The sequence below is a fragment of the Fopius arisanus genome, unplaced genomic scaffold (assembly GCF_000806365.1).
Source record: "Fopius arisanus strain USDA-PBARC FA_bdor unplaced genomic scaffold, ASM80636v1 scaffold00116, whole genome shotgun sequence".
Classification (NCBI taxonomy): domain Eukaryota; kingdom Metazoa; phylum Arthropoda; class Insecta; order Hymenoptera; family Braconidae; genus Fopius; species Fopius arisanus.
In genome coordinates, this window is record NW_011887855.1 from 129,894 (window position 1) to 150,881 (window position 20,988).

At 43.7% G+C, this 20,988-nt stretch overlaps 1 protein-coding gene across 6 annotated transcripts in view; it reads right to left on the reverse strand.

Annotated features, from left to right (window-relative positions):
• Positions 1 to 20,988, reverse strand: part of trc (Serine/threonine-protein kinase tricornered) — a 281,866-nt gene that overhangs the window by 96,109 nt on the left and 164,769 nt on the right. For all 6 annotated transcript variants that reach the window (XM_011313345.1, XM_011313348.1, XM_011313344.1 and 3 more), the window contains one exon: positions 6,329 to 6,562. In XM_011313345.1, coding sequence (XP_011311647.1) covers positions 6,329 to 6,562 — 234 coding nt within the window. The remainder of the gene's footprint in view (positions 1 to 6,328; positions 6,563 to 20,988) is intronic.

Sequence of the window (20,988 nt, forward strand, 5' to 3'; positions counted from 1 at the left end):
CCTCCCATAAATTATAATAAAGTTCCCTTTCATTTTTCAGATTATCGTAAATTCCCCAATATCGTGCCTTCGCCGGGAATTATTATATTTTAATTCACCGGCCAAGGTCACAAGGTTGAGAGTACGACTTGCTCTCAGAGCAGAGGATGCCCATGCCTGCTCTATACCAATGATAAACGAAACGTCCAGTGCTCCTTGACTGAATTATGGACAAGGCACAACTTTAGGCATCATCATAACTTGAGCAGGTCACCGTCAGAAGCGATCAGAAGGAAGGTAGAAGTATTTTTGACGACCCTGGACTTTTACGGATGAAAGTCATCAGGAGTACGTCTCGACTTACATGCCTACTCAAAGATAAATCTACCTTTGAGCGAGAAAACGGGTAAGGATCTGAAGAAAGGAAAACTGAACTCCAACGCGGTATCGATCTTACTATTCATATTTCCGATCAATATGTACAAAATATGTGCCAGTAATAAGGACATTTAGAGAAATATTATTTTTTTTCTGTAACAATATTGTGTCACAGGAAGAAATCATGAATCACCGCTGTATTATAATAGATGAGTATTGTGTAATAGGAATTGAGACAGGTGTCCAATAATTTTGGTGTTAAAGTAGACACACTGGACATAGCCAATATGAGTATTTCAAGTACTACAGAGTAAGACTGATTGCATCGAATTACACCATTAATCTGTTGCGTGGAATTAATAAACTAAAATAATCTCAAATGATGAGATTAAGTGCATATTTCTCGATTATTCGACAGTACATTACAGTTCTTTTTCTATTAAGGAAGATTTTCAGGTTTTATTTTCCATTCGAAAAATAAATTTTTTAATTCAAAGAATGTTTCAAATTTGGAAGAGGTTGCAGAATTTTGGGAAAATAGAAAATTATTCGACAAGTTTTGGTTAGGAAAAGCGAGGAGGGTAAAACTTCCGAAATTAAAAAAATATTATCATTCTCGGTGATCACGAACATTTTTGCGAGATTCGTGAGATTTGTTTGGTGATGTTTGCAAAGTCCAATGCGTAAGGTCTACCTAAAAACTAGTGAACTAAGGATAGAATAATTAAGATTTATATTTTATATTGTTACGTATTGTTTTTCTTTCCTCTCAACGATCCTCATATTAGATGGCCTTTCACTTTATGATTACTCTTTTGTCTTGTGTCTCAGTCTGTAGAGGTGTCAAATTTTCAATCTCTTAAAAATTTAATAAGGTTTCATTAATGATAAGATCCAACTCTTTAAATTATTAGATTATTATTATATATTATTAGATCTATGTCCTCAACGCGCGGAAATGTCAACCGATAAAAGATGAGCAACAACATATGAAAAATTATGCATATCGAAAATTCAGTTGAAAAACGAAAAATGTAGGAAAACTAGTACGCTTGTATAGATTTAAGTTGATCCTCTTTGGCGACGACGGTAAGAAAAGCAGAAAATTAATTCCTTTATTGAATTTATATTTAGAAAACTGCAAGAAAAATCCGTACATACAAACGCCAAGGAATTATTTTGATACGTTGTCTGAAAGAAATCCAAAACAGGGTATTTAATGGATAATAGTAACACGTAGTAACGTTTTTGACCGATGCTCGATTTTGAGATGTCCAGATGACATGTCAACCAACGGCGAGGCGGGAGTCAAATATAGCTTATGGTCTTTTTATGGTCTTTTTTTGTTTTCCTTTCTCTTCATGTATCGAATTGTGGAATTTTTCGGAGTGCTTCCTTAAATCCTTAATCCTTAAAATAAAGTTAAAACTTAATCAGTTTTGTTCTATAATGTTTCGGACTCGTTGTCCATGTGCGAAAAAGACCATTTTCGATAATCAGAATTTTCATGGGATTTATAATCACGTTCGATAGAGAGTGCTAATTTTGCGGAATTCTAGTTCATTAATTTAATTTAAATTTCGATTTGAAGATAACTGTTGATTCTCGTTTCGTCTTATCGGTGCATTAAAGATCAATTTCCGTTTCATTTCGCGACGAACGCCATTCTGAGGAGAGAGTTGTTTTCCTCGAGGTTTCAACCTTATATTTGTCGTGGCCTGTGAAGCCATTTATCTAGCGATTCCACCGATCAACTTTAAATTTGGACCTGAATAATTGCGACTTATATTGACTGTCATATCTGAATAGTATTTTATCATTTGACCTTCGGGTAGTGATGACAATTTGTCGGTGATGATATTTGTTGTTGTTTTTCTCAAATAACTTATTCTATAATGTAAGCGAGAACGAGGTGATAATTGCAAAAGAGTGAGTCAAATTATTTTATTCTTCCTTTTGTAAACTTGAGCGATATTAAATTTCTTGTGACCCCGTAATTTTAAATTTACTTGATAGGGAAATAAGCCAGCCATGCCAGAATGGTGAAAGGATAGTAATCGGATCGCTGCCACCTTCGTGGTAGACATACTGACTGGTCGGCCGCTGTCCTTATGTAATTTCTGGTTGTGAGTTTCTGCCGTGTTTTTGAAAAAAAGCTGGAGTACCTAACATTTCGTCGATTTGTGTGGTCGCCGAGAGCTGCGTCTACATATTTATCCCTTCTTCCGCGGATGGCTAAATACGTCGAAGTAGATACAAAACTTTTTAAACTCGGTTATTTCTGAACAATTAAAAAAAAATGAGTGAAATTATAAACCGCGTCAAGTTTGTGAAGTTCGAGTTTAATAACAATCACTTTTAAGAACAGACTATAACTTGATGTCAGAACTAGGTATCTCTTGAAAAAAATGATTGACGATTCTTGATGATCCAGTAATTTCCGGAATGATTTGTTCAAATGACATTGTTATAAGAAATTAAGAAAAATCTGAAACTGATACGTGTTCTGAACTGGAACTGTTTTTATCACGCTGTAGCAACTAGTGTAGTTGAAACCAACCTAGATAACTACCCGATAATTAGATAATTCATCAAGACACATGTCCTGGATCGACGGCCAGAGGGCAGAGACGAACCCTTTCAACGCCGTTTTAACCCTGTAAGGGAGACGAAACTAGAGAGCAACACATGTGAGTCTTTAATGTGAAGGAGGAAACTTACAGCTAGACACCAGCCTTGTTGTCTCCTCAAATCCCAGGACGAAGATGAGAGGTGGCAAGTGAGAGAGCTGCCTAGGGATTCAGCTCACAATCCCCAGAGAGGAGAGAACGTAGTCACATATGCATGTTGTGCATGCCCGTATATATCTAATCTGCAGAGTGGGGATAATACATCGTGTGACGTATTGCCTAGTGCCCCCCACTAACTTACCGCAACGACGATGTATGAAAGATATTTACAAGGCGTGTAGATAATGAAGCGACGGCTATAACGGATTAATTGTGCTACCTTACCGCGAAAATAAATTACCTAATGATTCTTTATACGAGGCGATCATTCCCGATACCTAATAAACTCATTGAGGTACCTGGTGGGTCCACTTACCTTCTCTAGCGTTGATTTAGTTAGTGATTTTGTCAGCGAACGGAATAAGATCATTATTAAAAGATCGGATTACGCAACTTAATCGATCTGTCGCCTTACCGAATGATGGATAAGCATTGTCAAGGTTGGGCCCGCTTTTTCATGATCGAGCCCTATGCTATCCTCTGTCATCCCTCTCGGGGCTAATTTAATCGCAGTTTACTATTTTTCCCTGATAGATCATTGGATGTAATCGATTTTCTAAGATGTAAAATTGAGCCGTTGTCTTGAGTTTCTTTTTGGATAATGACCTTTCTTGAAGGTATTTCGCAATTGGGCAGTTTAATTTCATCTACCCGAATCTCTTTTCGTTACAAATTTTCACATTCTGCTTCGGTTTCTCGTATTCAATTTGGCTTCGGTAAATTACATTTTGGTCAAAGATGTGGGCCTCTTCTTTCTACAATCCACACACTGACCAACCGAACAATGCCGTATCCTTGTAATTCCGCAATTCGGAGTTAGTATGTGCTGTAACGGGATTTTCGGAAATCCCGCACATTAAACTAAATTTTGGGTTAAGTTCTCAAAAACTTCTGCCATCTCGACTCCCTCCCGGGAATTACTCGAATCGTCGAAGGGTGTGGGGACTGGGGCCCGAGTGCTTAGGGTGTTAGGAGGCCTGAAGGCAGGCAACAGCACAGGGCAGACACGTGGAAACATTCCCAGCTCCTCTACGAGACTTGCTGGCATATAGCAGAGGACTCATACTGGCGTATGAGCGCTCCATGTTAGATGGGGTGGGCATTCGAGCGGCTGATCCTTCGAAGGGGTTGTTCGAAGGGATCAGTGGCGACGTTCGAATTCGACGCGCTCCAGGAGAGGTTAATGCCAGGGATATCCTCCCTGCGGCGAGGGCAGCACGTCCCGGCACACGGCAGTTCACCCAGCCGTAGTTGAGAGTGGGGGTACATCGGCACTACTGCTGACTCTGCCCACTCACTCGGCAGAGCCGCTTCAGCTGGCTCCCAGTGCGGACCACTGGCAGCTCTCTCTCGAGCCCTTAGCTGGCTCCCAATGCCCAGCATTGGTCTTGTACGCTCTCTAGGTGAGAATCATCCTCTCCCCGGGATCACTCTCTGAGTGAGGGCAATACCCTCCTCGGGTGGTGTTCTCTAGGTGAGGGCCATGTTCTTCCTGGTGATGTTCTCTGGGTGAGAGCCATCCTCTCCCCAGTTAGGCTCTCTACATTTGGGGCTACCCTAGTGGGCCCGGCACGCTCTCGATAGTGTGCTTTTGGGTGAGTAATCCCCACGCTCTCGGCCTCCCGGCACTCCGCTATCTTACGTCGCTCTCTCGGCGAGGTGTTCTCAGAGGTCGCCCTCAGTGTCTCCGAACCCCGCAAGTATGCTCTCGGTATGCCGAACCACGATCTGTTCTCTGTATCATTTTTCGGTCTAGATTTCGGTTATTAGAGTCGTGTATCCGTGGACCCTGGCCCTCTCTCCACGACCTAGCATCCTGAGCAACCCAGGTCTTCCCGCTTCCGTTCCATTCGTCATCGGCTTCTAGCTTCTCGCGGGTAGTTTTTGTGTTATCGTTATCGTTCTAGTTTTGGGAGTACGGACGCCCCGGTTTTTGGATTTATGGATTTACGGATTTTGTGTTGTCGCGAGGACGAGTTCCAACCCCACTCGTCCTGTCCTTTCGTGCTCTTGTTTTTGGATATTTCGAGATTTTAGGTTTGATGAGGTCGGCTGACCTCGGACAAGGCAGGGCACCCCCCCCCCCCCTCCTTGCCTTTGTTTCGGTTCTTTCGGTTTTCGTTAGCTTTTGGCCCATAAAAAGCTAGCTGGCGCCCGCAGTAATTCGGTTGGATTTTAGGAAGCGAGCACAGGAACGGGCGAAGGCAATAACTATCGCCGATCTTCGGGACGAGGTCGGGGAAAAGTGTTACAGTGCGTTACTCAATTCTACTGATGATTAGTAAATTTGAGTTTTAAGTTACAGATTGAGTTACAGTTGTGGTTTGTCGATTCCGCGATGCCTAGATCGAGTGGCGCCCTATAGAATGTTCAAGGATTGGATGACACGCTGAGCTAATTGTTCCTGGAGATTTGCCTCCGGGAGTACGGTATTCTCCTTTCGGAATTAGGGAGTGTGCAGGAAGGAAAGCGATCATTCAGCCGTATTTAAGGATTTCGAGAAAATAGGCTAGGATTTAGTTGATTATTCCCCATGTCGGATTTTTTACCAATAGAGACGACGCATTTATTGTAATTCAGGCGAAGTTGATGGGTATTATTTGGAGTACCTTTCGGATATTCCCTAAGTAGTTGCTAAGTAAGGAATTTATTGTGTAAACAATTAAAATGGATTGATGAAACTCCGTGACTGCCAAACTTTGATCATGTGAATGAACCAAATCCGAAAAATGAATCGATTTGGGGAAGATTTCTTACAAACTCGTGATCAACAAATCGGTGAAAAAGTTCTTCACAAAACTGAATACATTCAGTTGCTTTCTACATAGATCAAATGCGCCGTTTTGGTTGGTCGAAATTTCGACGTAGAAATAATCCGACAAATATCAGTCGAGGCTCAAAATTAATCGGGTAAGTCCCTCAAGCTTCCCTTCAAACAAACGATTATATCACATTTAACAGGAAAATTTCCCGCTCGAGTACTCGGAATTTTTAGCCCTCCAAAACTAGACACCCTCATTTGTTTGCAACGAAGCTATTGAAAAATATCCTATAATTTTGGAACTCTTGAGATATTATTGCAGAGTATTGACTAGGGCTGCAGAAAAATCACATATTATTCAATGCCTCACGAAGCTTCCGACAGAAAATAGCATAGAAATAACAACAAGGTATAATCCTACCTCGCCGAAAGCACCACGACCTATGACCTTGAGTGGTTCGAAATCTTCAACACCTAGTCTGGAACGTTTCAAGCGCAGAAACTCCGTTTCTTTCTGAGCATGTTGTAGTCTTTTTTCCTGCTTCTGCTGTTCAGACAGACCCTCGTCTTTCAGTGATTCCTCCAGCTTAGCTAACCTTTGCTTTCGCTCGATATGCTGCACAATTAAATTACTGTAGTAATTCTCAAGGGTCACCTGTAGATAAAATTAAGTCATATAAATACCATATTTTTTGAAAGTTTTCATATGAAATTTTCCAGACGATGTAACAGAAATGGTATATTAGACATTAAATCAGAGGTGGGTGACTTCAGGGACACTCGGAGCTGTAGTCATAAAATTATTAAGGTTCCAATTATAAGGGACCTAACCTGAATAAAAGGGTTGCCTTATATTTGTATGGTGGGGATAACATCGGGAGATGAAGCATGCGCGTGCCTGAAATGCGAGGAGAAAATGGTTTGAATTTTAATGCAAGTGTTTGCACATTCTCTTTTTGATTAAAAATTTTGAGTAGATATTCAACTACTTCCAGTTATGTATACAAATGAGCCAAAATGTTGGCTGTAATGAAAGTTCGGTACCTCAATGTTCCTTCCCTCAAGTTCACGATAATCACACTTTCAATTTCAACGTTAATTGTTGAAATTCAAACACCATCTTACCTTTATTTTTTGTTCAGAAAAAAAAAGTCCAAATACGTGAACGACACATTTTGACGGCGATTTTCCATTCAAAAAAGTTTAGACCGACCTGCAGTGGTCGCGTCAATAAATTATCGCATCAATATATCTAAAGATTAAAGGACATTGATAATGTTTTCGGTTCTGAGAGGTTTGTGCATTTTAATTTGGTACCTAGAGCGAGAAATATAGAAGTTTCCTTTTGGCAAAGTCGATTAAAAAAACCAATAATCATAAAAAAATAACGCCAAAAAATGTAATAATTAAAGAAATGTTTGCATTAGAGAAATTGGAAATTTTCTCATTTTACTTTTACCACCACCAAGTTTCTGCCGAACATCCCCACTACTCTTGCCTACGCTCAGAACATCATGGGCCCGAAGGGGGTGCAGCCATTAACTTTAAGACTTGGGACAATTTTACCTAATGGAGGTGGGGAGCTGTAGTCGCTTCGAGAGCTGAGGTTGCCTATCTCGGCAGTAAATATTATACTGTGATTCTTCCAGTCAATGACATCTTACTTAATATGCATACTCAAGAAATTTTGAATTACACGTGGCATCTTTCCATGAAAGGGTAGTATTTTTCTGTGGAGATACACATGTGATAATCAGAAATCACTTTTCACACTAAAATCAATAGCATACAGGGTGTAACATATGTAAGAGGATTTTCCCCGGGTCAACATCCCGAGTTAAATCCTCAAAACTATTTTGGATGTCGTCTCTATCGTTCACGATTGGGCGCCAGTCAGGTTTTTTAGGGAAAACCTGAAGAAAATCAGCCGCGAAGGAGTTTGTCGACTCCGTGGACTTTCAGTGGCGGGTCTCACAATGCCGAACCAGCATCAGCATGACACGGTAGAGTGGGCGAGGTTCACCAACGACTGAGTAACTCCGATTACCGACATCAGCCGCAGTTGTGTCGTCGTAACGCGTGACTATTGGGGGAACGTACTCACCAGGTTTTTCGCGGAGGGATCTGGCCACCCCTCATACGTCTTCCATTCTCCTCCAGGGTGGCTCGACCCGGAACGAGACACAGATTACCTGCGAATCCTTCTCACCACGCAAGGCGCTAAACATCTCAACGTGCGACAGTGGCATCCGGAGACCTTGCTCGCCCACCTAATGTCCAGCCCAACTCGAGGCCGCTTAGTGATAGCAATCTCATCGCGAGCCAAAACCAGAGCCACTTCTCACGGAGGCACGTGCGATCGAGCCTACGGGAATCAACTTGATTCCCAACTCTTGATCCACCCCAACACCATGAATTTCACTCTGGAGATGGACCTCTGTGGCCGAAAACGTACGTTCCGCAGCCACAGAGCAATCCATTTCACTAGTCGGGGACGCGTAAACGTCATCTCTCGCTATCCCAATATACGATTAGGAACGCGTACGCATCATAACCCCAATGGATTATTGTCACCAACTCATGCCGAGCTCCTAAAATACCCACTCGACACCAGCACTCACACATCACATCAACTCCGACTGCCTCGAGATCTCCCACGGCCTTCTCCCTCTAGTCTGAACGCCTCGGCGTCTGTGGGTCATCCGTTACCCCACAGCCACCAATCAGCTCGACGGAATCAGGGGGCGCTAGTCCTTTCACCTAGTCGTTGGTCGCTGGTTTAAATCGACGGCGCCCTTCAGAACCACCCAGTTGGAACCCCTATACGTCGGTCCTGGACTCCCTAACACAGCTGGGTGGGTTTCAGAAATAGGTGACCCTAGGTGCAAATAGGCAAACCACCAAAGGACGAGTGCTTAGTCCCATGGAGCCGAATCAAACAGTAAACCACGAGCGACCAGGAAAACCACTGCTATACAAGAGGACCGCAGAGTTGCGATTGCAAGTGGAAGAAAGATACCCAGGGATGCAAATGAGAATAACGAGGAGGAGACCCCACCGAACGAAGCCCATGGGAACAACGCCAACAGGCAGGTTCTGCTGAGGAAAGGCACGAACGAGGCAGCCAAGATTGGATGGGACAGGATCCAGGCAGGGATTCTAACACTGGTGGAGAGGATGAGACATAAACTCTCTATGCAGTCAGAAGATCTGGAAGATAGGTGCGAGGAGACGGAACTGAGATCAAAGCTGATAGCCGAAGCCGCGGAAAAAAGACTCAGAGATGAAATAACAGGCTTAAAACAACAGGCAGAGGAACTCGCTAACAGAAATAACAGTTGCTCAGACTATCCCAAATACCAGAACTAGAGACCTGACGATTCAGAGAATAGAATTAAGCGAATCAAGCAAGACGGAAGAGCTACAGGGAGTAACAGCAACAATAACTGCAACAACAACTGGGAGCCAGCAAAATGCAGGGAACTCGCGCCACATGGCAACCTTGTGGAACTGGATATGGGAGACCCAAGGAACTGGTACAGACTCCTAAACAAATCCACCGTACAGGCCGCAGAACCAAGACTGGAAGGCGGCAGATCAATTCAAAAACTACCACAACAGTGAAACCGATTCAGGGAATCAACACCGGAGGAGGAGGAATATAAACACACAGGATGGGCATTTAGGGAATGGATCAGACGCCGAGGAGGCCCAGAGCATACAGGGATGTTAAGAGGCAGGAGAGGAACCCAGCTCCCAGGCGTCAACACATGGAACCCCGTACAGATCTAGATCACTAACTTGTCTGCCAGAAGAAGAGCTCCGAGCGGAACTGAGGGCCCGGCGACTGAGCAAGAGAATTTTGGTAGTGAAAGGTTCAAGGGGACTTAACCCTACAATTGACCACGATATCCTGGAATAAGATGGGTGCGGCTTAATTGAGCAAGCGAGGTGTATGTATTGTATGGAGTGGATATCGGAGAATAGAGCGCCGTAAAGTTGGCAGCCAGGGTCCTCAGATCGTACCCACAGCCAGGCCAAAATTACCCGCTTTTTACGTGCTTTTTTTTCTGCACAAAAAATAAATTTTCTGCTACGATAGTTTTTCCGTGAAATCGATTTTCATGATTGCAACATCAAGTCAGTTAGCCATTACCTAGATCAGTTCGATGACTGCACTAAAACCAAAAGTTTTTTAAGAGCTAATTGTCTATCAAGAAAAAATGGGGAAAAAATGATTTTTCCGGGGAAAATTGAAATTTTCTGATAGAGCCTGGAAGGAGTGTCGGAAAAATTATTGGGGAGAATCCAAACAATTTTTCAGTCTACATATTAATGACTTTGAAGCCACCCACACCGACTTAAAAATCTGTGGAGGACTTTGGATAATTGTCTGCTTTAATTCTAAACTCATAAGTTTTTTGCTCCATGGCTAGGTCATTGAATCCGTATGACTACTTATTAATGATTCTGACATCCTCCAAACCGGCTTGAAAATCTGTGACATACTACCCTTATTGTCAATTTTCTGCTCTGTGACTGAGTCGTTGAATTCATATGACTGATTGTTAATGACTCTCAAGCCACCTGCACGAGCTCGAAAATCTGTGGGGGACTTCAGATAATTATCTGCTTCTAGTTTAGACTTACTTCAAATTTTGTTATCTATGAATAAATTATGGAATCTCAATCGCCACTCATTAAGTACTTTGAAGCCACTTCCAGAGAGTGTGATATGCGGAGAATTAGGTGCTTTGATCTTATTGATTGAGTCGTTTTATCCCGACCGATGCACGTCAATAACTTTTAAGGATGTTTGTACAAAACCGCAAGCATTAAAAAAATGTTTGATTTTTTTTCAACTGATAGAGGGGGTTATTTCCTTCATGTTAACAACAAGTTTAAATGCATCACATGTATTCGCTAACATCAGAATATATGGAATTGAAAGATTTGCAAATTTTTGTTATTTGTCTGGGTACTCCAAATTTTTCTTTGACCATTGGATTCAGTTTATTTTCTCAAATTGTCCTCTATTTTTTTTTTTATTTTTGGAATCTGTTAGTGGGTGAATTATAAATTTGACACGAAATCCCATGAGAGGCCGTGTATAAGAAAAAATTTGTTTATTTTATTTTGTTAATATTTTGTCATGTGCGTCTTTATTGGCCAGAAAAATGGGGAATTTTTTTTGACCATGAAAAAACTAGCATATCGTAAATATTATCATCATTCTTAAGGGGGCCATCCCATGTGTCGGGTTGAAAAAATCGAATTTTTTTTTTAGACTAATTGCATCTGTTTAAAGTAGACATGACAAAACGCTCACCAACTCAACGACAATTAATCGACGAATTGGACCCTCCAATTTTCAGTTAGAATCGAATATTCGTGGAATCAACGTCGCCTAATAAGCATCTCAACTTTTCGTGTACATTAACGCCTCTCAACGTTACACCGCGAGCGATCTTAACCGACGCGCAACTTCTCTTTGTTAATCAACGATTAATTGATAGTCTAAATCAACGTAACTCAACTCGTTTAATCAACGAGAGAAAGAGGCTTTCTGAGAAAGGCTTTCTCAACGCCTCTGTCTATATTTTTGTACATACTCTCGACAAGTGATTATTAAAAACGCAGTGTTTTATACCTCGGTTTTTGTTCCACTTGACTACCCTTATCCCGACACACCATTTCCAATTTTTCGACGCCCGACCACCCAAAAACAACGTCCTCAACTAAACATTGGTCCTTCGAGCCGGATCGGTGCGAAAAAATAGTCAAAATTGTGAAAGTGTAGCGAATTTTCAATGGAGCCAGAAAAGGGACGCCAAGCCATTTTCATAAACTCAAGGTACTTCTCGAAAAATCGATAATCCCAACGGACACCCAACGCGAGAACAATAGATATTTATTGACCTCACGCCTTTGTTTTCGGTGCTCACATTTTTGAGCATCTCAGGTTTCGTCGACTGCGCGTGCGAAAGTTCGGGAGTGCTCGACTATCTTCGCAACGACGTCAGAGCAGTCCCCCACTCAGCGGGACTGAGCTCAACAAGTGAGGCCGCAGCTCACTCAACGCCAACTCAGCGGTCAATAAAACTCAATGGTCGGTAACGCACCGAGCTCTCCAGTTACCATCATGGCAGAACATGGAGATGAGATAGCAACGCAATTCAACGAGTTCAACGCCGAGGTCAATGACTTACCTCCCATCATCGTACATGCTCCTGATAAGCAACAAGAACGAGAAGAATGGGCAAATGCTGTGGAAGACCCACCGCAACCTGCCCCTAACGAAATAAAAACGAGATTGTCTGAGATTCCAGACCCTCAACCAACAACGAGTCAATCAACAACCCTATCACCAGGAACCCTCAACCAATTGGAGTTCCTGGAAGATAAGGTAACGGAATTCCACAGCATTTGCGAAGAGATGAGACATATGAAAGCCTCCGACATCAGCATTGAAGAACTCAACGGTTAGGAGATGTACCTCAAGGAGGCCTGGGTCGATTTTGCCGATCGATCCCACACAATCATTGCAAATCTGCCCTCTGAGCACATTTATATGAAGGGCAAGGTATTCCTCAAGACCGGAGAAGTGAAACGCGAGACCTTGAAGCTCATCTGGAAGCTCAAGGGACAACTCGCAACCCACGAGAGGAAATCAACGGAGCGCCCAACAACTACTCAACTGAAAAGAATAGATTTGCCAACGTTCAGAGGAAAATTGTCGCAGTGGAAGGAATTTTCCGACCTGTTCCAGAACCTGGTGGGGAGGCGAGCTGACATGTCGCCAGCTGAGAAACTGGTGAGGCTAAAGGAAGCCCTCCAGGAACCACCAGCTGAGCTCATATCCTCTTTCACAGCAACCGACGCCAATTATGGGAAGGCGTGGGAGAAACTTCAACGGCATTACGAAAATCCACGTTTAATTGCAGGGCATCTTTTCAACAGGGTGCTCAACCTGCCAACGATGGCCAAGGGAGATGCCAAGGCCATGATTAACAACGCACATATCGCAAGAGAAACGGTAGATCATCTGATAAGCACCGCTGGCATACCGAAAGAAGACTTGGGAGAGCAGTTTGTTTTTCACCTGCTCAAACGCTCCATTGAGGCGGACACACGCACCACATGGGAGCAGAAAATGGGTGCATCAACCAACTTCGTGCCCCTACAAGAGCTAGGCAACTCCCTGAAGTCAACTGCCAGAGGCATGACTCCAGATGATCAACAGGAGTCACCGAAACGAAAAGCGAAACCAACTCCACAATGGAAACCAACGCAACGGGCACGTGTGTACCATGTCGCTGAGACATCAGTACCTCAACGCAACGACTCTCAACAATCCAGACCTACTGAATGCTGTGGGTACTGCAGGGACAGGCACTTCATTGGGAAGTGCCCAGGATTCCAAAACCTTCCACCAAGGAAAAGGCTGGAATATATTACAGGCATGCGCCTGTGCTTCAACTGCTTCGGCACACACACAGTGGCAAAATGCAAGTGCTTCAAAGCTTGCTTCAAATGCCAACAACATCATCACACGATGGTGCATCTGGACCAAGAGAGGAATGAATCCAGCACCTCGTCCAACAACGCTCCAGAGACAACGAGGGAGGAATCAGGTTTGAGTGTTTGATTTAATAATATTCTCATACATCACTCAGAACACTGATCCCCCTTATACATTCAATCAGGCACATTTATCAGTACATTAACAGCCAACGTCAATGAAAAATCAACGGATCGAGAATCATCAACGCTAATCAACATAGAGAACACCAAGCTGTCCAACAACTCAACGAATCAACGACTAGTGCTCGTGGCTACAGCAAAAGCCAGGGCATTCTCCAACGTCGGATTCTACACCATCGCAACAATCCTCATCGATCAAGGCTCAGAGCTGTCATTTATTGCTGAAAGCCTGGTGCATCAACTTCACCTACAACGAAGACACTCAACAATCGACCTCATCGGAATTGGTGGAAAGCACGCATGCAAAACGAGAGGAATTGTGGCAATCACGCTCCAATCAACAAAAGAGCCATTTCAACATGTTGAGATCACGCCCACATCCTCAAAAAGGTTACCTCACGGTTACCAACGTTTTATTGCTCATCTGCATCAATCGGATTACTGCAGCAGCTTCAACTGGCAGATGAGACCTATTCAACACCTGGACCTATCAACATCATCATCGGAGCTAATAACTATGGGAAAATCATCGGTCATAGAGTCAAGAAATCCAACGACAATCAATTAGTTGGCCAACTAACGAAATTTGGATGGATCCTATCCGGTCCATTATGCAATGCGAACTGTTCAACGAAGACCTCCTTCTCCGTGGCAAGGGGATCCTCTAATGAACAATTAACGGAGCTTATACAGAAATTCTGGGTCCAGGAAGAACCACCAACTCCAAGGAACGCAACCAACGACTCACCAACGAGCTCACACCAGACGAACGAGAGTGTGAAGAACACTTTCAACACACTCATTAACCAGACACAACTGGGCGCTATATTGTGCGATTACCACTTCGCACATCAACTACAGCGCTCAGAGAATCGAGGAGTACGGCGCTTCATCAACTCCACTCAGTGAAACGAAGATTGAACGCCAATCCTGACTACAGCAAGCTGTACAACAACTTCATCAACGAGTACGAAGCATTTGATCACATGCGACGTACACACGATACCTCAGAACCATCAACAACATATTACCTGCCACATCATGGGGTTCTGAGGGAAGATGCACTAACCACGAAGCTTCGAGTGGTTTTCAACGGCTCCAACAAAACAACTTCGGGCATCTCACTCAACGACATCCTCCACGTGCGCGCGAAGCTTCAAGTGGATGCAATGGATGTTCTCACATGGTTGAGAAGACATCGAATCGTCTTTGGCACCGACATCGTCAAGATGTTTCGACAAATCAACGTGCACAAGGATGGCTGGGATCTGCAACGTATTCTGTGGATAGATGAAACTCAACGACTGGTGACCTATCAACTCACCACAGTCAGATACGGGCAGAAATATTCCCCATGGCTCTCTCTGAGAGTCCTGCAGCAGCTAGTCAACGATGAAGGTCAACGATTCCCAGCAGCAGTGGCACCGCTAATCAAAGGGCGCTATGTCGACGACATTTATGGTGGAGCTGACTCAGAGGAAGAAACAAAAGAAATGATAACTCAACTTCAACAAATCTGCCATGCGGGCTGATTTCCACTCCCGAAGTGGACGAGCAATCACCCAGAGATACTCGAGCAACTCAACTTGTCACCGGGAACGGCAGGGCCAGTGCAATTCGAGGAGGCAATAATAAAAACTCTCGGATTGTGTTGGCATCCATCGACGGACTCATTCCACTACAAAGCAAAGATCTTCAACTCAACGAACTTTACCAAGAGAACACTGTTGTTGGAAATAGCTCAGATTTTTGACCCTCTTGGATTCATCGCACCAGTCATAGTTCGAGGAAAAATATTAATCCAAGAACTCTGGATGTTAAAATCAACTTGGAATGATCAACTGCCACTTGAATACGTACGACGGCGGAACGAGTTTAGGGAGGATATCACAAAACTCGACCAGCTCTCCATCCCCAGATGGCTGAGCCTATCTCCAACGATCACCAACGTGCAAATACATGGATTTGCAGACGCATCGACGGTTACCATGGGGGCAGTCGTCTATTTACGAACTCAACGAGGCAACGAAACACCAAGAGTCAACTTGGTGTGTGCGAAAACGAGAGTAGCACCACTGATGAAGATGACTATTCCACGCCTAGAGCTCACCGCAGCCCTCCTGCTGACAAAAATAGTCAGCTGGACTCGACAAACGCTGGAACTCAACGCAGAGATATACCTCTGGCCTGATTCATCGGTCGTCTTGGCATGGATTAACAGCCATCCATCAAGATGGAAGGAATTCGTTCGCAATCGAGTGACGAAAATCCAAGAAGAACTGTCAACAGCTGTGTGGAGACATGCTGGTGGAATTTACAACCCCGCTGACTGTGCTTCACGTGGCATATCACCGAGTCAACTCAACGAATATCACCTGTGGTGGAACAGGCCTCACTGGCTAGCTAAACCGTCATCAGCCTGGCCACAAGACACAACCAGTTCTCCAACGGAGGTCTCACTTGAAGAAAGACCAGCATCAGCTCACCCAGTAGCTGTTGAAGTAAGACAGCATCTATTGGCAGAGTTCCTCAACAGATACTCCACGTTGTCCAAGGTTCTACAAGTCACAGCAACAATAAATCGAGAAATCCAACGACTTCGCAGACAACCAACGCCAGAAAACGAGAAAACGAGAGAACTCAACGAAGTGAGGAACTTCTGGGTGAAGGAAACTCAAACGCAATACTTTGCCAATGTGTTTCAGAACCTCAACAGAGATCTTCACCTGCCTTTTCAACATCCACTGGGCAAACTCACCCCGAAAATTGACGACCAAGGAATTCTACGGCTGGGTGGACGATTGAAAAACTCCATGCTCGATCCCGACGAAACTCATTCGATCATCCTACCACGACAGTCACGCATGACAACGCTCATCATCAACGATGCTCACACGAAAACACTCCATGGCGGAGTTCAACTAACTCTGGCCCGCATCAGACAACAATATTGGATCGTAGGGGGCAAACGATTAGTACATGCGGCAATTCTACGCTGTACTGTCTGCCCCAGGTTCAGGGCTAAGCGAACTCAACAGCTGATGGGTCAGCTGCCAACACCGAGAGCAACACCATCGAGACTCTTCCTGCACACTGGAGTGGATTATGCAGGTCCATTTCCAATCCTCAAATGCAGACCAACGAACGCAGCACCCTCAAGGGTCGCCATAGTTGTTTTTGTCTGTTTTAGCACATCAGCGGTACACCTTGAGGTGGTCAACAGACAGACATCGGACGCTTTCATCGCAGCCTACAAAAGGTTCATTGGAAGACGTGGCATTCTTGAAGTCATCTACAGTGACAATGCCACAACATTCATTGGAGCAGCCAACGAATTACGAGAGATTTACAATCAACCAACGTCAGAGAAACAACACATCCAGGCTGCTCTAGCCTCCACCGGAACGCAGTGGAAATTCAACCCGCCAAAAGCCTCACACTCTGGTGGAAAGTGGGAAGCGGCGGTAAAATCAACGAAGCACCACATGAGAAGGGTGCTTGGAACAACAACGCTGACCTACGAAGAGTTGAACACCATCATCATCCACATTGAGGCCTGTCTCAATTCACGACCCATTGTGCCCATGAGTGATGATCCAGAGGAAGTGCAGGCACTGACACCAGGTCACTTCCTCATCGGAGCACCTCTTCAAACACTCCCTGAGCCATCTCACATCAACGACAACATCAACAAAATCACACGATGGAATCTTGTGACCCAGAAAGTTCAACAGTTCTGGTCGAAATGGGCTAAAGAGTGTCTCCAACGATATCACTCCATCTACAAGTGGAATCAACGTCAACGCAACATCCAAATCGGAGATATGGTTCATCACGAGTGATGAATGCGGGCGGGATGTTTAAAGTAGACATGACAAAACGCCCCACAACTCAACGACAATTAATCGACGAATTTCAGACACTTCCGGGGCTCATCGGTATGGTGACCAGAGGGTCCGCTCGGCACCCCCTAATTTTCAGTTAGAATCGAATATTCGTACAATCAACGTCGCCTAATAAGCATCTCAACTTTTCGTGGACCTTAACGCCTCTCAACGTTACACCGCGAGCGATCTTAACCGACCCGCAACTTCTCTTTGTTAATCAACGATTAATTAATAGTCTAAATCAACGTAACACAACTCGTTTAATCAATTTAAGGCTTTCTCAACGACTCTGTATATATTTTTGTACATACTCGCGACAAGTGATTATTAAAACGTAGTGTTTTATACCTCGTTTTTTGTTCCACTTGACCACCCTTATCCCGACACACCATTTCCAATTTTCCGACGCCCGACCACCCAAAAAATAACGTCCTCAACTAAACAGCATCTATACATATATATCATAGAATATGTGTATGAAGCGATCTGATGATATTCGAAGTCGTTCAAAAGTTATAGCGGTCAATAGGCTAGCATAATAGACGATATTTCAAGCGCGCGCTAATGTTTGAATGCGTTTTTTTCGAAACCGTGTTGTTGAAATTTGCTGACTCTATAACTCGAAATCTAGTTAACTGATTTAGATCAAATTTCGAGGAAATACTCAGTAGATGTGTATGCATTTGCTGAGCCAGGATAATTTTGATATCTGAACCCGTCGTTTAGTTTTTAAAGGTAATAGGCGAAGAAAAAAACAAAATTCGTGATGAAAAATTTGGGAGCTTCGTAGTTCAGCAGATAGTTGACCCTTCACAGATTAAGAACCCGTTTTATTTTTCAATTTCAGATCATCCGCACTCTCGGAATCGTCTATAAAATTTCACCCCTTCTTTTTTCATGACTGACTTTGCCGCTGGATACCTCGGCATGGGTCAATGATTTTTGTCCCAAAAAAATAGAATGTTATCTTCAAATGCCAATAACCATGTATTGAAAATTTCGATGTTGTCATTTCGTTCACTTTCCCAACCAAAATTCCTAAATAAAAGGAAATATGTTATATAATTTGTGACGAGGCAGAATTTTGCGCCCCCCCCCCTGCCCCCTAATTAATACATGTTATTTTTGATAGGTTAAGTTAGGCTTAAGTAATCTTTTTCGCCACCGTTGGGCAACCCATCCCCAGATACTCCTAACCCCCTCCCCGTTTTCCCTCACCCCGGCACTCACACATCAAGGAAGAGGATCCCACGTGACCCGGGAAGAAAGAGATACCCCTCGAGCGAGCCCCTGGATGAGAACAAGAAGGACACCCGATGACCCCCCAAAAATTAGGAAAGATGAAGAATAGATGATGAACAGCCATCACTCGTGCCACCGCTGCCCCACGAGTCACTGCCCCAGAATTAAGAATTAAGAAGGATACTGTGAAGGACTAAATTTTGTGTCAAGAGTATATAGAGTGAAAGATACTGTGGAGAATATTGTGTGTGAGAAGAACTATTGAGAACAAGACTAAACCGTGTGAAAGAAAGAGTGTTGAAGAGAGAGTTCGGAAGGAGAAGGAGAGAACTTGCGGGGAAGGACATTTCTTGAAGGAGAATTGTATGGAGTGTGTGGAGGACTTTTTGGAGAACATCTATCCGGACCGAGCGAGGAGAGAGAAGGAAGGAAGGAGGATAAACCCCAAGGAAGAGAATTTTAGAGAAACCATTCCCCGTGAGTGCCCCATTTTTATTCCCTGCCCCAACGAATTTCCCTGCCCCGTGTTAATTTCCCCCCAACGGTGAGCCTCCAGTAAATTCATCTTAGTTGTACATTAAGCCCCCTATTAATTGTTACCTTTTCAGTCGGCCCCCCTCACTTCTCCCCCTTTTTCCAGAGTTGGAGTCACCCCTTCTTTTCCTTATATAATATTTCGCGTAGCCGCAAGTGAGTTGGCCTTACCCCCCACCCTCGAGTTATTAGTTAAAAGGCCCGAATTATTTGTTATATTAATATGTTGTGATGAGATCAGAATACAGAACCAATTTATAAATTCCCCCGAGTAATTATTGAGAACCCCCCTCCCTCTTATTATTTCAGGTCCTCCCGTAAGTTATCTTAAATTTCCCTCATTTTTCAGGATATCGTTAATTCTCTAATATCGGGCCCACGCCGGGAATTATTATATTTTAATTCCCCGGCCAGGGTCACAAATTATAAAAAATATCTTATCATCTTATATCTTATATCTTATAAACACTAATTGATAATCAATATTAAATTAAACGAAGAAGCGATACCAATTATGTAGAAACTATATGACTCTCACAAAAAGCAGTCTATTTATGACGGTCATTTTGCATCTGTATAGTGTGACGAGGCACTATTTGCGGCCCCTCCTCTGCTCCCTAATACAAAACTGCTCATTCAATAGGTGGTCTTTATTACAAACACTAGGTTAAGGAAATTATACGAAAACAGGTTAGAAAACCTGTCACCGTTGGCTGCCACTCCCAAAATATTCCTTCCACTTGCCCCGCGTTCCCCTCACGGTTACCCTCACGCCCGCCAGAAGCACCATCGGAGAAGAGAAGAAACCGAAACCCCCCGTGACAACGTCACAGCCCACGTGACCCGGAAGAAGGAGACAAGCTTTGGCCCCCCCCCCCCCCCCCCCGAAATGAATAATGAAGACGAGGACACTCAATGACGAGTATCCCCGATTGATCCCGATTATCGGCGATAATCGGGGAAAAAGACCGACGAGTGAACAGCAGCCATCACTCGTTGTACAGCTGCCCCGTGTGATAGAGGATTTTAGTTGAGCATTGTCGGAGAGTTTTTGGGAGATAAATCGGTGCAGATTAGTTTTTGGGAGAGGCTTTTGGAAAGTGAGATTGGGAGGATTATTTAGCAGAGGTTGTGGAGAATAATTTGTGGAAGAGAGTCGTGGAGGAATCGTGTGATTCCAGGAGTGTTTGGCGTGGAGGATTTTGTTGGCCGTGGAGGATTTTGTTGGCGTGGAGGATTTGTTGGCCGTGGAGGATTTTGTTGGCGTGGAGGATTTGTTGCTCGTAGAGCATTGCTGAAGTCGCCGTCGCCGTGAGTACCCTTTGTTTTCCTTTCCCACGCCAACAAGAGTACCGAACCCCGTGTGTTTTTCTTCCCAACGGTGAGCCTCTTATGATATTCATTCTTTGGATGCCTGCGTAGTTTTAAGGTTATCATTATTATATCAATCTCCCTTATTCATGAGTCATTAAATCGGTCTTCTGTTTAATTACTTTCTCCAATTTTTTTTGTGTATTATGAACTATATCTTGGTGCCGCAAGTTGGCTGGCCTTACCCCCAACCCTCGAGCTAATTAGTAGATAAAAGGCCTCCATTCGTTTGTTTTGTTAATTATTATGTAACTGAACGATATTGAGAATATAGAATATATTGAGATTTAAGTTACCTAAATCCCCCGAGTAATCATTCACCCTCCCCCTCTTTTGATATTTC